The sequence below is a fragment of the Salmo salar genome, chromosome ssa09, assembly GCF_905237065.1.
Source record: "Salmo salar chromosome ssa09, Ssal_v3.1, whole genome shotgun sequence".
Taxonomy (NCBI): Eukaryota; Metazoa; Chordata; class Actinopteri; order Salmoniformes; family Salmonidae; genus Salmo; species Salmo salar.
In genome coordinates this window covers 58183652-58200795 of record NC_059450.1, presented here as the reverse complement: position 1 = coordinate 58200795, position 17144 = coordinate 58183652, and the positions used below count along the sequence as shown (strand labels likewise).

General features: G+C 43.1%; 1 protein-coding gene across 3 annotated transcripts; it reads right to left on the bottom strand.

The window, feature by feature from the left end:
• Positions 1-538: 538 nt before the first annotated feature.
• Positions 539-17103, bottom strand: mcts1 (MCTS1 re-initiation and release factor). Of its 3 annotated transcripts, none has more exons than XM_014211808.2 (6): positions 16879-17103; positions 16033-16185; positions 14821-14918; positions 12519-12652; positions 7570-7637; positions 539-1489 (listed from the first exon to the last, which is right to left on the bottom strand). In XM_014211808.2, the coding sequence occupies exons 1-6, from the start codon at positions 16983-16985 to the stop codon at positions 1408-1410; spliced, it is 642 nt and encodes a 213-aa protein (XP_014067283.1). In that variant the 5' UTR covers positions 16986-17103; the 3' UTR covers positions 539-1407. The 3 variants fall into 3 exon arrangements, with proteins under 3 accessions (XP_014067283.1, XP_014067285.1, XP_014067284.1); XM_014211810.2 differs by lacking the exon at positions 16879-17103 and adding an exon at positions 16324-16581; XM_014211809.2 differs by having other exon boundaries at positions 540-1489; positions 16629-16947.
• Between the last annotated feature and the right edge of the window lie 41 nt (positions 17104-17144).

Genomic DNA, 17144 nt, shown 5'->3' with positions numbered 1-17144 from the left:
TTGAGGGGACAGCAAATTTACACTGTTATACAAGCTATACCTTTTTCTTACCTTACAAAAGGAAATTGAACAGTATTTTAATACTCCACCAACAACAAAAAAGAGGTTAGAATTATAAATGTACAGTGCATAGGAAAAAGTATTCTTGACATTTTCTACATTTGGTTACATTAGACTTATTCTAAAAAGGATTAAATACAAACTGTTCCTCAATCTACACACAATACCTCATAATGGCAAAGCAACAAGCAGGTTTATACATTTTTGCTAAACTATTAAAAATAAACATACCTTATTTACATAAGTATTCAGACCCTTTGCTATGAGACTCAAAATTGAGCTCAAAATTGATCCTGTTTCTATTGATCCTCCTTGATGTTTCGACAACTTGGAGTCCACCTTTGGTAAATTCAATTGATTGGACATGATTTGGAAAGGCAAACACTTGTCTTTTACGGTCCCATAATTGACAGTGCATGTCAGAGCAAAAACTAAGCCATGAGGTCGAAGGAATTGTCCGTAGAGCTCCGAGACAGGATCCATTTTAGAATAAGGCTGTAATGTAACAAAATGTAGAAAGTCAAGGGGTCTGAATACTTTCCAAATGCACTGTAAATCCCTTAACGTCTTTATGTTATGTGTTATTGTACCCCTAGCCCAACTGTAGTTTGAGTATTTTTATGTAGGCTATACTTGTTCTCCATGTACCTTCATATTGATTATTGTATTGTTTCCACGGTGAGAAGAAAACGTAGTCGCCGAGCAAAAACAATTGATTCTCCCAGAGCTCCAAACAAACTATCCTCAACTCGAGTTGCCATTTATAAAAAAATTATTTCATTAAACTGTGAATGTGACATTCTTTTCGAATGTTTACCAGTTATGCCTGTCTGTATTCATGCCCCATCAAGCATCATTGTACATCCTGGCATATGGAAGTGTCTGCTAGATTACTTTAGTTTTCATAAATACATCACCTAATGAAGACCATGCGTGCCGAAACTTTGGCAATTAAATGTTCACTGCAAAGAGAGAATGTAACTGACCCCCCTAAAAAAATCTGAGTTTATCTTTCTTTAGCCTCCAACTCGCCAGAGTATTCTTTATTGATTTCATGTCATAAATACATGTAACAGCATATACATGGCACTATGATCTACAATCCATTACAGATGTTTTTCTCCTGGTAGCAAGTGAGTCCCAATGACTTTAGCAAAGAAACCATGAAATGTAAAGGCAGTGCAAAAGAATGGAAAATAACTTTAAATGCAGGTTTTTATTTGTGCATCAGTTGGAGGTAGGTTCAAAGCCTCCAGCTAGTTACACAACTAAGTCCGTTGGTGTAAACAATTGACTGGCAGCCTCGCTGTCAACAGCTCCATGTTGTCCAGGGGGTGGGTAACGACATCACTTATACGTCTTCATGTGCCACAGTCCGTCATTAAGATAATGAACATTTTCAACTCCTACTCCCTTGTTGACTTTCTCTCTGTTCACAAAAAGTGAAGTGGAATGAGCGTCAGGAAAGTTTATACGGGTACTGTAGTATATACAAGTACACATGACCAAAAGTATGTGGACACCGGTTTTTCTAACATCTCATTCCAAAATCATGGGCATTAATATGAAGTTGGTCCCCCCTTTGCTGCTAAAATAAATGTTCCCTTTAATTTTTTCAGCATTGAGCAAATTTCAGGTCTGCTGAGCCCAAATTGAACGTTGTGAAAATTCAGTGCAACTTCCAGCACGTGTTTATTGTGAACACTGAGGCTGTACCCACTTTATGTTACAGTTTTAACAGTGGCCATGTAGGCTACTGTGGCTATTTTATCATAATGTAGGCCTACCAGAGTGGTGTAAAACAACAGAGAAAATGTATTCCATAACATTTTAACAAGGAAATAGCTGTTCTATCATTCAGCCAATGTGTGTTGTTCAATGTAGGTTTACATTCCATGAGACTTTTGGGGGGAAAAAACATGCATGGCTTGACATTAACCTTTCTATCCACTTGTCCTTCAGATAAGGTGACTGAAAATGTGTTGTTTGATGCAAGAAACCACTTTACAAAATAAAATGCATTATTATTCCCATACCATTATTACAGAGAATCAGAACAATTATGCTACCCTCTGCCTGTTGGTTACTTAAGCTTAAAATAAGGTGTGTCAAATTACAACACTGTCACTGAGACAAAAAAAAAAAAAAAGAGCTTTTACCCGACTCGCTTTTCAAAGATGTCTAGAAATGTATTCGCTTTGTGCTCTTGTAGGAAGCAATCACTCCCCTATTGCTGACTACAAATGATCTATAACTGGGCTAATAACATATGAACAAAATGTCCACACGTGGCCTCATGCAGCTCTCGCTTTAATCTCAAAACTCGCACCGCTCATACTTTAGCCTTATCACAGTCCAGTTCATAGTGAATGGTCCAGATCCATATATGAAAGCTGAAGAACATACGCACATCCAGGCACTTACAGCAGGTGCTAGAGTTGTAGGCAAACTCATGGAAAACAGAAAGGAAAACGCTGCACACTGCTGCTCATGCTCCCAGGTGATTTTATTTATCTGAGCCATCCGATTGGCCAGCGGTAGACCTATAGTACACTTGATTTGCTCTCTGGGCCCGCAGAGTTTGTACCTTCAGACACATTCAATTGTTCAATTGTTCCGGAACTCCAATTTGAGCAGCAGCAGCTGAAAAATGAGCTCCTACAAATATTGAAATTTACATGGTTTTTAGAGTGAAGTACATCGTAAAAAAGCAAAAGAAAACTGCAAGACTGAATAGGAGAAAAAACAAGCAACAAACAAAGAAGATAGGCTTTTGAAAAATAACTTCATAAAATTGTAGTTATCTTAGCTAGCTGAATTGTTTACCAGTTGCTAAGCAGTTGCTAGGGACTCTTTTGGAAGAAGCTAGCTAGCTAACGAAGAACAACAAAGAATATCTAGTTAACAGAAGAAAAGAAAGAGAAAATCAGGACAGAAGAAAAAGGATATCAAAGTGAAACAGTTCTCTAAAGACACAAGAGACAATAATACAAGAAACAACACTTCTGTAGCTTGTCAACTATGTGTCTGTCTATCCCTGGTCTCTCCCCTCTGCACAGGCCATACAAACGCTTCACACCGCGTGGCCGCTGCCACTCTAACCTGGTGGTCCCAGCGCGCACGACCCACGTGGAGTTCCAGGTCTCCGGCAGCCTCTGGAACTGCCGGTCTGCAGCCAACAAGGCTGAGTTCATCTCAGCCTATGCTACCCTCCAGTCCCTAGACTTCCTGGCGCTGACGGAAACAAGGATTACCACAGATAACACTGCTACTCCTACTGCTCTCTCTTCGTCTGCCCACGTGTTCTCGCATACCCCTAGAGCATCGAGCCAGCGGGGTGGTGGCACTGGAATCCTCATCTCTCCCAATTGGACATTCTCTCTTTCTCCCCTGACCCATCTGTCTATCTCCTCATTTGAATTCCATGCTGTCACAGTTACCAGCCCTTTCAAGCTTAACATCCTTATCATTTATCGCCCTCCAGGTTCCCTTGGAGAGTTCATCAATGAGCTTGACGCCTTGATAAGTTCCTTTCCTGAGGATGGCTCACCTCTCACAGTTCTGGGTGACTTTAACCTCCCCACGTCTACCTTTGACTCATTCCTCTCTGCCTCCTTCTTTCCACTCCTCTCCTCTTTTGACCTCACCCTCTCACCTTCCCCCCCTACTCACAAGGCAGGCAATACGCTTGACCTCATCTTTACTAGATGCTGTTCTTCCACTAATCTCATTGCAACTCCCCTCCAAATCTCAGACCACTACCTTGTATCCTTTTCCCTCTTGCTCTCATCCAACACTTCTCACTCTGCCCCTACTCGGATGGTATTGCACCGTCCCAACCTTCGCTCTTTCTCTCCCGCTACTCTCTCCTCTTCCATCCTATCATCTCTTCCCTCTGCTCAAACCTTCTCCAACCTATCTCCTGATTCTGCCTCCTCAACCCTCCTCTCCTCCCTTTCTGCATCCTTTGATTTTCTCTGTCCCCTATCCTCCAGGCCGGCTCGGTCCTCCCCTTCTGCTCCGTGGCTCGACGACTCACTACGAGCTCACAGAACAGGGCTCCGGGCAGCCGAGCGGAAATGGAGGAAAACTCGCCTCCCTGCGGACCTGGCATCCTTTCACTCCCTCCTCTCTACATTCTCCTCTTCTGTCTCTGCTGCTAAAGCCACTTTCTACCACTCTAAATTCCAAGCATCTGCCTCTAACCCTAGGAAGCTCTTTGCTACCTTCTCCTCCCTCCTGAATCCTCCTCCCCCTCCCCCCTCCTCCCTCTCTGCGGATGACTTCGTCAACCATTTTGAAAAGAAGGTTGACGATATCCGATCCTCGTTTGCTAAGTCAAACGACACCGCTGGTCCTGCTCACACTGCCCTACCCTGTGCTTTGACCTCTTTCTCCCCTCTCTCTCCAGATGAAATCTCGCGTCTTGTGACGGCCGGCCGCCCAACAACCTGCCCACTTGACCCTATCCCCTCCTCTCTTCTCCAGACCATTTCCGGAGACCTTCTCCCCTACCTCACCTCGCTCATCAACTCATCCTTGACCGCTGGCTACGTCCCTTCCGTCTTCAAGAGAGCGAGAGTTGCACCCCTTCTGAAAAAACCTACACTCGATCCCTCCGATGTCAACAACTACAGACCAGTATCCCTTCTTTCTTTTCTCTCCAAAACTCTTGAACGTGCCGTCCTTGGCCAGCTCTCCTGCTATCTCTCTCAGAATGACCTTCTTGATCCTAATCAGTCAGGTTTCAAGACTGGGCATTCAACTGAGACTGCTCTTCTCTGTGTCACGGAGGCTCTCCGCACTGCTAAAGCTAACTCTCTCTCCTCTGCTCTCATCCTTCTAGACCTATCTGCTGCCTTTGATACTGTGAACCATCAGATCCTCCTCTCCACCCTCTCCGAGTTGGGCATCTCCGGCGCGGCCCACGCTTGGATTGCGTCCTACCTGACAGGTCGCTCCTACCAGGTGGCGTGGCGAGAATCTGTCTCCGCACCATGCGCTCTCACCACTGGTGTCCCCCAGGGCTCTATTCTAGGCCCTCTCCTATTCTCGCTATACACCAAGTCACTTGGCTCTGTCATATCCTCATATGGTCTCTCCTATCATTGCTATGCAGACGACACACAATTAATCTTCTCCTTTCCCCCCTTCTGATAACCAGGCGGCGAATCGCATCTCTGCATGTCTGTCAGACATATCAGTGTGGATGACGGATCACCACCTCAAGCTGAACCTCGGCAAGACGGAGCTGCTCTTCCTCCCGGGGAAGGACTGCCCGTTCCATGATCTCGCCATCACGGTTGACAACTCCCTTGTGTCCTCCTCCCAGAGTGCTAAGAACCTTGGCGTGATCCTGGACAACACCCTGTCGTTCTCCACTAACATCAAGGCGGTGACCCGATCCTGTAGGTTCATGCTCTACAACATTCGCAGAGTACGACCCTGCCTCACACAGGAAGCGGCGCAGGTCCTAATCCAGGCACTTGTCATCTCCCGTCTAGATTACTACAACTCGCTGTTGGCTGGGCTCCCTGCCTGTGCCATTAAACCCCTACAACTCATCCAGAACGCCGCAGCCCGTCTGAAATTCAACCTTCCCAAGTTCTCTCACGTCACCCCGCTCCTCCGCTCTCTCCACTGGCTTCCAGTTGAAGCTCGCATCCGCTACAAGACCATGGTGATTGCCTACGGAGCTGTGAAGGGAACGGCACCTCCATACCTTCAGGCTCTGATCAGGCCCTACACCCAAACAAGGGCACTGCGTTCATCCACCTCTGGCCTGCTGGCCCCCCTACCTCTGAGGAAGCACAGTTCCCGCTCAGCCCAGTCAAAACTGTTCGCTGCTCTGGCACCCCAATGGTGGAACAAGCTCCCTCACGACGCCAGGACAGCGGAGTCAATCACCACCTTCCGGAGACACCTGAAACCCCACCTCTTTAAGGAATACCTAGGATAGGATAAAGTAATCCTTCTAACCCCCCCCCTTAAAAGATTTAGATGCACTATTGTAAAGTGGTTGTTCCACTGGATATCATAAGGTGAATGCACCAATTTGTAAGTCGCTCTGGATAAGAGCGTCTGCTAAATGACTTAAATGTAAATGTAAATGTTCAAAATGGCAATAGTTCGCCTACTCGGCACGCAGGGCAGCTGAATCGGGTGCATCTACCGCCAACACCCCAAGACTAATAAAATAGAAACACAAGGCTTTATCGTTTGAATTTCAATCTCCTGCTTCTCTCTGTGGGCTGATATTTCTGTGCTGCAGTCCCGGAGGAGCTGCGCGGTAGTCTCTGGGCTGCTGCGCATGCGCAGCTTAGAGAGAACATTGGCTATTACAGCCTCCACTCTTCTGGGAAGGCTTCCACTACATGTTGGAACATTGCTGAGGGGACTTGCTTCCATTCAGGCACAAGAGCATTAGCAAGGTAAGGCACTGATGTTGGGCGATTAGGCCTGGCTCGCAGTCTGCATTCCAATTCATCCCAAACGTGTTCGATGGGGTTGAGGTCAGGGCTCTGTGCAGGCCAGTCAAGTTCTTCCACACCAATCTCGACAAACCATTTCCGTACGGACCTCGCTTTGTACACGGGGGCATTGTCATGCTGAAACAAGAAAAGGGCCTTCCCCAAACTGTTGCCACAAAGTTGGAAGCACAGAATCGTGTCATTGTATGCTGTATCGTTAAGATTTCCCTTCACTGGAACTAAAGGGGCCTTGCCCAAACCATGAAAAACAGCCCCAGACCATTATTCCTCCTCCATCAAACTTTACAGTTGGCACTATGCATTCGGGCAGGTAGTGTTATCCTTGCATCCACCAAACCCAGATTCGTCCGTCGGACTGCCAGATGGTGAAGCATGATTCATAACTCCAGAGAACGTCTTTCCACTGCTTCAGAGTCCAATGGCGGCGAGCTTTACACCACTCCAGCCGACACTTGGCATTGCGCATTGTGATCTTAGGCTTGTGTGCGGCTGCTAGGCCATGGAACCCATTATATGAAGCTCCCAATGAACAGTTCTTGTGCTGACATTGTTTCCAGAGGCAGTTTGGAACTCGATAGTGAGTGTTGCAATCAAGGCCAGACGATTTTTATGCGCTTCAGCACTCGGCGGTCCCATTCTGTGAGCTTGTGTGGCCTATCAATTCATGGCTGAGCTGTTGTTGCTCCTAGATGTTTCCCCTTCACAACAACAGCACTTACAGTTGACCGGGCCACTCTACAAGGGCAAACATTTCACAAACTGACTTGTTGGAAAGGTGGCATCCTATGACGGTGCCATGTTGAAAGTCACTGAGCTCTTCAGTAAGGCCATTTTACTGCCAATGTTTGTCTATGGAGATTGCATGGCTATGTGCTCGATTTGATACTGTCAGCAACGGGTGTCGCTGAAATAGCCAAATCCACTCATTTGAAGGGGTGTCCACATACTTTTGGTGATGTAGTGTATGTGTACAAGTACATTTCTGTGGTGTAAACAGGAAAAGTCATGTGATAATTACATGTTTTCTGCAGACATCTTCATGACTCCGACACAAAGCGCATATTGCTTGCCCTCCGCCATTATGGCCTGAAACCAACTGTCAAGGAAACACCACCTCACATGCACTTGATACTAACAGGAAGTGTCAAAACACCAATGTTGGTGTATGACAATTACAGGCTGACATAATGGTGCGTTCGGAAGGTTTTCAGAAACTCGTTAACTCCCAGTTGGTGAGTCATAACTAAGACATGAATGCATTAGTGCTTTTCAACCAGTAAGATTAATGTAGCTATTAATACATTAGTTTGCTTGCTTACATTGACAATGTGTCAAAACAGTGCATTCGGGAAGTATTCAGACCCCTAGACTTTTTCCACATTTTGTTATGTTACAGCCTTATTCTATAATGGATTAAATCATCCCCCCTCCCCCTTTCAAGCTACACACAATACCTCAGAATGGCAAAACAAAAACAGGTTCCGGCATTTTTTTAAATGTATTCAAAATAAACATTTACATAATTATTCAGACCCTTTACTCAGTACTTTGCTGAAGCACCTTTGGCAGCGATTACAGCCTCAAGTCTTCTTGGGTACAACGCTACAAGCTTGGCACACCTGTATTTGGGGAGTTTCTCCCATTGTTCTCTGCAGATCCTCAAGCTCTGTCAGGTTGGATGGGGAGCGTCGCTGCACAGCTATTTTCAGGTCTCTCCAGAGATGTTCGATCGGGTTCAAGTCCAGGCTCTGGCTGGGCCACTCAAGGACATTCAGAGACTTGTCCCGAAGCCACTCCTGCATTGTCTTGGCTGTGTGCTTAGGGTCATTGTCCTGTTGGAAAGTGAACGTTTGCCCCAGTCGGAGGTTGTGAGGGCTCTGGAGCAGGTTTTCATCAAGGATCTCTGTACTTTGCTCCGTTTATTTTCCCCCTCGATCCTGACTAGTCTCCCAGTCCCTGCCGCTGAAAAACATCCCACAGCATGATGCTGCCACCACGCTTCACCGTAGGGATGGTGCCAGGTTTCCTCCAGACGTGTCGCTTGGCATTCAGGACAAAGTGTTCAATCTTGTTTTCTTCAGACCAGAGAATCTTGTTTCTCATGGTCTGAGAGTCTTTAGGTGCCTTTAGCAAACTCCAAACGGGCTGTCATGTGCCTTTTACTGAGGAGTGTCTTCCGTCTGACCCTTCTACCATAAAGGCCTGATTGGTGGAGTGCTGCATAGATGGTTGTCTTTCTGGAAGGTTCACCCATTTCCACAGAGGAACTCTAGAGCTCTGTCAGCGTAACCATCGGGCCCTTCTACCCCAATTGCTCAGTTTGTCAGGGCGACTAGCTCTAGGAAGAGTCTTGGTGGATCCAAACTTCTTCCATTTAAGAATGATGGAGGCCAGTGTGTTCTTGGGAACCTTCGATACTGCAGAAATGTTTTGGTGCATTACCGCCACCTACTGTACTGGAGTGTGGGCCAGAGACCGGGAGAAACTAAATCCTACCTGCCAGCCCTGTTGCTCTTAAAAAATATAAAATATTTGAGACTATATCTAATGACGTTCTACTCAATATACCTCTTTAAATCTAATTTCCTGTATCCCCTTCTCCCTCATACTAGATCTCAGCTTCTCTTTCCCTCTAAACTGCCCACACTGTAGCGATACATGCTCCACGTCTCGGTTTCCTGGCAATAAATCACACTTTACTGTTGGATGCTTTCCTATCACATTTAAGGACTTATTCAACTGGCTGTGTCCCACCCTTAATAGCCTCCTCTCTTCTGTCCCATCCTGCAGTCTTCCCCTCCCTGACTTTCCTCTGTACTTGAAGTAAATGCCTGCCCTTAGCATCTTTATTCCACTGCTCCTGCCATCTCTGCACCACCACGGTCCATATCAGGCTTTTCGCCTCTGCCTTGCTCATTGTAACTACAACATCAACATTCCCACTTCTAAGTGCTTGTTTAGCCAGTACATCAACTGCCTCGTTCCCCTCCATCCCCACATGGGCTGGGACCCAAGTAAACCTTATCTATATACCCATCTGTCTAATTCTGCCATGGGTTTGTAGCACCTCATAAAGCAGGTCTTGTCTGCTACATGACCTAAAGGACTTGGAAACTTATCAACTCTGCACATGAATCAGAGCAAATAACTACTCCATCTGCTTTGACTTCCTCCACCCACTGCAAGACCAACAGTATGGACATCAGCTCCGCTGTATATACAGCCAGATGATCTGTAATACGTTTCCTGACTTCCACCCCAGATTCCTGCACTACAAATGCCGACCCAATACGTCCTGTCCTTGATCTTTTGAACCATCTGTGTAAATGGCCACAAAATCCTGATACACAGTATCCAGACATCTCTTAAACAAATCAGATGGATCAACACCCTCCCTATCTTTCTGTATTCTCTCCAACACTTCTACATCAACTACTGGAGTCAGGAGTAGCTATGGTGGATTTACAGGAATAGCTACCATTGGACTAAACTCCCTTCCATACAGTCCCATCTCCTTCGCCTAGATATTACCCACCCACCCAAAGCTTGTATTCTGTCTTCGCTCATGTTCCCAGCAGGCCTGTAAAATCCCTTTTGCAGGATGAGACACCCCATGTCCCTGTACGTTAACCCAATAATTAATTGCCAGCTGCTGTCTCCTAATCTGCAATGGCATATCCCCTATCTCCACATGTAGTACAGCCACTGGGGACTTCCGAAACGCCCCACTACATATTCTGAGTCCTTGCCCCTGTATGACAGCTAGCCTTTCCAAAGATGTCCGGGCTGCCGAACTATACACTATACCTCCATAGTCTATTACAGATGAGATCAATGCAACATACATGGTCCTCTGAAATGCACTGTCAACTGTGGGACCTTATATAGACAGGTGTGTGCCATTCCAAATCATGTCCAATCAATTGAATTTACCACAGGTGGACTCCAATCAAGTTGTAAAAAGATCAAGGATTATCAATGGAAACAGGATGCACTTGAGCTCAATTTCTAGTCTCATAGCAAAGGGTCTGAATACTTGTGCAAGTCAGGTATCTGTTTTAAAAATTCTACATCTGTTTTTGCTTAGTCATTATGGGGTGTGTAGATTGAGTAGAAGAAATGTATTTAATAAATTTTAGAATAAGGCTGTAACGTAACAAAATGTGGAAAAGGGGAAGGGATCTGAATACACTGTACTATACTGTATGGGTCAAACTGCATTGTAAATGGCTTTGTTTTACAATCTTTTGGTTAGAGAGTTAAAAGGTAAGTGAAGAAACATCACAACTCGCAAACTCGGGTATCAACATTCTGGTCTGAGTTTCAGATTTATTGAGGGCCAGATTTATTGAGGGCCGATCTAGTAGTAAGCTATTTCCAACTCTGAGTTTCTGAAAGCATCATCATGACCATAATGAATACGATTACATGGACGGCGCCTGATCCTAAAGGCTCGTCCATGTAGAAAACGGGCCAAGTAAGACATTGTACTGAACAAACAGTGCCTTCAGAAAGTATTCACACCCCTTGACTTTTTCCACATTTTGTTGTGTTACAGCCTGTATTTAAAATGTATTAAATTGATATTTTGTGTCACTGGCCTACACAATACCCCCAAAGTGGAATTCTGTTTTTGTTTTCATTTTCAACTGAAATGTCTTGAGTCAATAAGTATTCAACCCCTTTGTTATGGCAAGCCTAAATAAGTTCAGGAGTGAAAATGTGCTTAACAAGTCACATAAGTTGCATGGGCTCAATGTGTGCAATATGACCTTTTGAATGACTACCTCATCTCTGTACCCCACGCATACAACTATCTGTAAGGTCCCTCAGTCGAGCAGTGACTTTCAAACACAGATTCAACCACAAAAGACCAGGGAGGTTTTCCAATGCCTCACAAAGAAGGGCACCTATTGGTAGATGTGTAAAAATAAACATTAAATATGCCTTTGAGCATGGTGAAGTTATTAATTACACTTTGGATGGTGTATCAATACACCCAGTCACTACAAAGATACAGGTGTCCTTCCTAACTCCGTTTCGGGAGTGGAGTTAAACCGCTCAGGGATTTCACCATGAGCTCAATGGTGACTTTAAAACAGTTGTGGAGTTTAATGGCTGTGACAGGGGAAAACGGAGGATGGATCAACAACATAGTACTGTGGAGTAAATACTAACCTAAATGACAGAGTGAAAAGAATGAAGCCTGTAAAGAATAAAAACATTCCAAAACATACATCCTGTTTGCAATAAGTCACTGAAGTAAAACTTGGAAAATACATTTCAAAGAAATGTACTTTTTTGTCCTGAATACAAAGCATTATGTTTGGGGCAAATCCAACAACATCACTGAGTATCACTTCTCATATTTTCAAGCATGGTGGTGGTTACATCATGTTATGACTATGCTTGTCATCGGCAAGGACAAGGGATTTATTTGGGATACAAATAAATGGAATATAGCTAAGCACAGGCAAAATCCTAGAAAAAAAACCTGGTTCAGTCTGCTTTCCAACAGACACTGGGTGACAAAATACACCATTCAGCAGGACAATAACCTAAAACGCAAGGCCAAATATACACTAGAGTTGCTTACCAAGATCACATTGAATGTTCCCGAGTGGCCTAATAACAATTTTGACTTAAATCTACGGCAAGACTTAAATTGGTGTCTAGCAATGATCAACAACCAACTTGACAAAGCTTGAATAAGTTTAAAAAGAATGTGCAAATATTGAACAATCCTGGTGTAATCACTGCCAAAGGTGATTCTGACATTGACTCAGGGGTATGAATACTTATGTAAATGTGATATTTCTCCATTTCATTTTCAATACATTTGAGAGAAAAAAGCATTTAATCAATTTTGAATTCAGGCTGTAACACAAAATGTGGAATAAGTTAAGGTGTATGAATACTTTCTCAAGGCACTGTACATGATCAGCATATCGGTCAAAGGAAGGATACAACTACTGTTTCTGAGGCAGAAGGGTAGAGTTTGGCGCCTGGGGATGTCAATCCAGGGCACATGATATTGGCTCCACTTAAGACAAACTTGATGGCCCCTTTGTCTACTTGTTGGTGTGGAAGAATAAAGGGGTCTGTAAAATACGAACAGAAAGAAAAGAGCAACTTACCAAACAGTACAAGTACAGAAAGCACATAGGGTAAATGCATTTGAATTCATTCACTTTTTGACAGCCTCCCTTTTGATTTAATCAAAAACTTTCCATACATGTTTGGCCATGGAAGAAGTGGTCAGAAAGTTACTTTTAGACCTGAATGCCAAAACATTCAGGAGATAAAGGTGCTTAAAATTGACCCATTTTGCATACCCCACCATACCATGAGACATCCATGTCTTCATCACTGGAAAATAAACAGTTGATAACATTTAAAAGCTTACAAAACAAGCTTGTCTAACTATTTCATAATATCCTTAAAAAATAAATGCAATCATAGAAATTGACATTTTCCTTTAACATGAATGATCTAAAAAAAAAAACGTCAACTACTTAAAAAATATATATTATTTGCATATGTTGTACATATTCATGTGTTGTAGCTTAGACCCTACCCTAACATCATCTGAGGTTGTGTCCGCCCTCAATTGAGACACAACATGCAGTTGAATATAGGGTGGGTGTCATTACAATAATATGAGATAAAATAGGATCCTGCACGCTGCTCTTGCTAGTATTACGCTTTACGTATCAGCCTCAAGGCCTTCGTCAGAGTTTTTAATTGCACCCTTATGTAGACATTGCCCACCCACATCCGTTCAGTGCAGTGAATGGGGTTGGAGTCAAGGAAAATGTGTTACCAAATATAACAATGTGCATTTCTGATAAAATAATTTATATGTTTAAGGTTTTGACTAAATGATTCCACCCTGAAAATGTATAACTGAGTGATTATAATACTAATTCTGTAACTGTGTGTGCATAGGACAAGCTAAGACTTTACTATTTAGCAATATAAGTGAGACATTCAAGGAAAAGGAGAACTGTTAACAGACAGCAGACAACTTGTGACCACTGTGAAATTGATAACAGGAAGAAGGTCTCCCCACCCAGGGAGGGGAGAAACCTTTAGGCTTGCAGTAGATTATGTAACATGGGGCAGGATATGATAAGCAATGTATGTGATGGAGAAGACTTGTAAATAAGCATTGACAGTGTTAAAGAAGAGGAGGGGCATTTGTAAGGGGTATGACATATGGTATGACCAAATGTTAGGTATAAAAGGCTGTGTACATTGTATGATATTCAGAGCTCTCGTGAATAAACTTGGTTGACTATTGTAGGCTGGGCCTCCGTCTGTGTCATTTAACCAGAACCTTACAAACTCTGGGGTGCAGACTGAGTAGTTTAATTGAAGTTCAGTTTATGAACATTGGGAACAAAATTCTCATAACAATTTCATAAACAGAAATATAATTAATTGAACGGACTTATCCCTTCAGACCACTGCAATTTAGCTGGTACACCATTGAAATGTCAATTGATTTGAAATTTTTACTTCTAATTACTACCACAAAGATGGCCGCGGGTCCACCCACCATCAAATATCAACTTAAATGTTCATGTCTGTCTGAATATTTTAAGATAATACACAACGCAGAGGACTAGAGGTCAATAGGGAATAAACGATCAATGGAAATAGTTGTTTTTCAGTTCATCTGTTTAGAATGTGTGTAGGAATGTCAGTCCTGAACTCATAGCTACGTGTGTGAAGTTTTCATTGGTTCGAATGGTCTATACATCGAGTCTGATACAAAATATTTGTAAATCTGGCCATTGGCCCAATTTTACTGCAAGAAATTCTAATTGGTCAACCGCAGGCTAGGTTTGGGGGTTTTAAATTACATCCTGTCCATTTGTTCTGTGGAAGAATCACTGAGGACATGGGAGAATGAACATCTACCTCTCACATAACATCTATGATTTGTCCTCTTTGAATAAACCTATTTTTCTCCCCTTGATTTGCTTTGGGGTCTGTGTTATTTAAGAGTAACATGTTTATTCTATCATCTATATTTCTGTGATCAATAGGTTTCCTATGGAGGATTGACAGTATACTTTAAAACAGATTTTCCCATTCAAGTTAACATTTTGGCATAAAGTCACTTCCTGAGCACTTCTACTATGGGCAAATATGTATGGTAAGTTTCGTTCAAATCAAAAGGGGTGCTGTCAAAAAGTGATTGAGTCAAATGGATTCAATCACAGACACAGTACCTGCACATCAAAAAGAGCGGAGGTCTTACAGTTATGGAGCAGTCGGAGAGTTGGGTAGAACGGTCCTTCTCTTTGTCTGAAGAAGAGCAATTCTCCATTCACTGTCAAGATTTCAATGTGTTCATGGCTATGGGTTGGATGATGGAAGACAAAACATAACATGTCCAACAGTTGCTCTCATTCACCCAAGGGGGGGCTATACGCAGACCTCTTGGGTTCTCAACTTAAGCATGCAATGCGGCAATGTCAATGTGTACAACAGCCCCGACGCTGTCTAAACGTTATTACTTGCAATATGGTTTCGTGAACCGTTGGAACTTTACTTTCATATCACCTGTAAAAAAATATATTTTACAAAAAAACAGTTATATTACTATAGACCTTTTTAAAACTGATCCCAGATGGCCATACTTCCACATATGGAAGAGAAAGGCGACCACCTGTTTCTAGTTAGCTAACCAGCATCTCCAAACACCTGTGTATAATGGAAGGAGGAAACTAGAAAAGTGTTATCGGCTGCAACTGTGTTAAAAAGGTGTACAGCAAGTGTAATGGATTTGACGCTCTCAAACACAGCCACTGAGAAAATGCAGTGCTAAGCAAAATGCAGTGCTATCTGGCCCTAAATCGGCAGTACACCATGGCTAACTATTTGGCCATGGTTACTGATCAAAACCTTAGAAAAACCTTGACAAAGTACAGGCTCAGTGAGCACAGCCTTGCCATTGAGAAGGGTAGACACAGGAAAACCTGGCTCCCTGTAGAGGAAAGGCTGTGCAGCCACTGCACAACAGCAGAACCTGAGACGGAGCTGCATTTCCTGACAAAATGTGAAAAATATAAAACAATTAGAGAGTGTCATTTCCCCAAATTTGAAACCCTTATTCAAGGTTTCAAAGACCTCTCTGATGAGAGTAGGCTACCCGTCCTGTTGGGGGAGGACGCAGAGAGCTGTGGGTTGGCAGCGCACTACATTGCCGCCTGCCATAAGTTGAGGGACAGTGTCTGACAGACCAATCAACCTGCACATGTCCTCTACTGTATGCTTATTGTTATTGTTCAATGTATGGTTATTTTGACCCTTGGTTATTGTTGTTACTGTTGTCCGGTTGACAATTTAGATTTATTATTTTCGTATAGTAAATATCCAAAGTAAGATTTAGCAATATGTACATTTTTACGTCATGCCAATAAAGCAAATTGAATTGAAAAGGAGAGAAAATGTTAGCTTCTTGACTTACCATCTCACTATTTTGACAGGGTCCTTTTTTGGCATGATATGGTTGAGCCATGACTCAATGTCTGGAAACTGGTCCAACAGCTGGTTTTTGATGCCTTTGATTACAGAGGTCTTCAACTGAATACAGTTGGAAACATTTTCCTTCTCATCAAATCTGAAATGAGAAAATGGAAACACATTCACGTTAGCGTGACCCTTCACTCAATTGAAAGCTAATCAAGAGTGTAGTTAAAGTCTACGTGGAAGACTAACAACATTGAATAGTTAGCTAACTAGCCAAGAAGCTAGCTACCTGGTCATGTAGTTGGCAAGCCTAAACTTGGTAATGTTAACGTCATTTGTTTAGCTAACTACATGGCCAGAAAGAACGTCAACCTCAAACTGTCAACATTACATTTGAGTATAGTGCTCAATTTGTGGGTGTTATGTGCACACACGGAACTAGCTTATTTAGCTAGCTAAATATGTGTATGTGACCAATGAAATTTGATTTGATTTAGCTGCTTAACTATCGAGCTAGCCATCTGAGGTTGCGATTGGGGCCAGTCCCCATGGTAACGATGCTAGTTAGCTAGGGAAATCAGGCACAACACCTACTTTTTAAACATCCTCGTTGGTCGCGCTCAGTGTTTCTTCTCTACCTAGACAAGTCTTTAATCTACTATTTTGCTTGATGTTTGATAAACAAAAATCCAATAAGATGTAATTCATCTATCAATTAAATAGTCCTTCCACGCTAGTTTCGCAGTTTATTGGCAGCAAGTGACGTCACTTGCCATACATTCGCCGAACCCCAACCGGGTCACGGCTAGAAGGGATCCAGCCACAGATGGAACAGATATTTCACCTGATGAATGAATACATGTGAAGAATCCCCTTAGCGTTTCCACAGTGAGAGGAAATATGGTAGTGGGAGAAGATGGATTTTGGTCGACATTCTGCAAAATGTCTCATCGATGAAACATTTGGTCTCAGTACAGTTCTGTTCTCAGTACAGTTCAGTTCTGTTCACTAAACTAGAATCGGTTATGAACAGAGTAGACTACGTTTTGTAGACTTAACCTTTGCCAAAGTTGTAAAAAAAAATCGCTTTGTTTCGAAGGAGCGCAAAGG

What these genes read in the sequence shown, in the direction of transcription:
- mcts1 (XM_014211808.2), bottom strand. Translation starts at nt 16,985, where the DNA reads ATGAGACATTTTGCAGAATGTCGACCAAAATCCATCTTCTCCCACTAC. An exon ending in CACATGTATTCATTCATCAG is followed by an intron (nt 16,186 to 16,878) that starts GTGAAATATCTG and finishes TTCTCATTTCAG; the next exon opens with ATTTGATGAGAAGGAAAATG. An exon ending in AAGATGTCTGCAGAAAACAT is followed by an intron (nt 1,490 to 7,569) that starts GTAATTATCACA and finishes TTTTGTGAACAG; the next exon opens with AGAGAAAGTCAACAAGGGAG.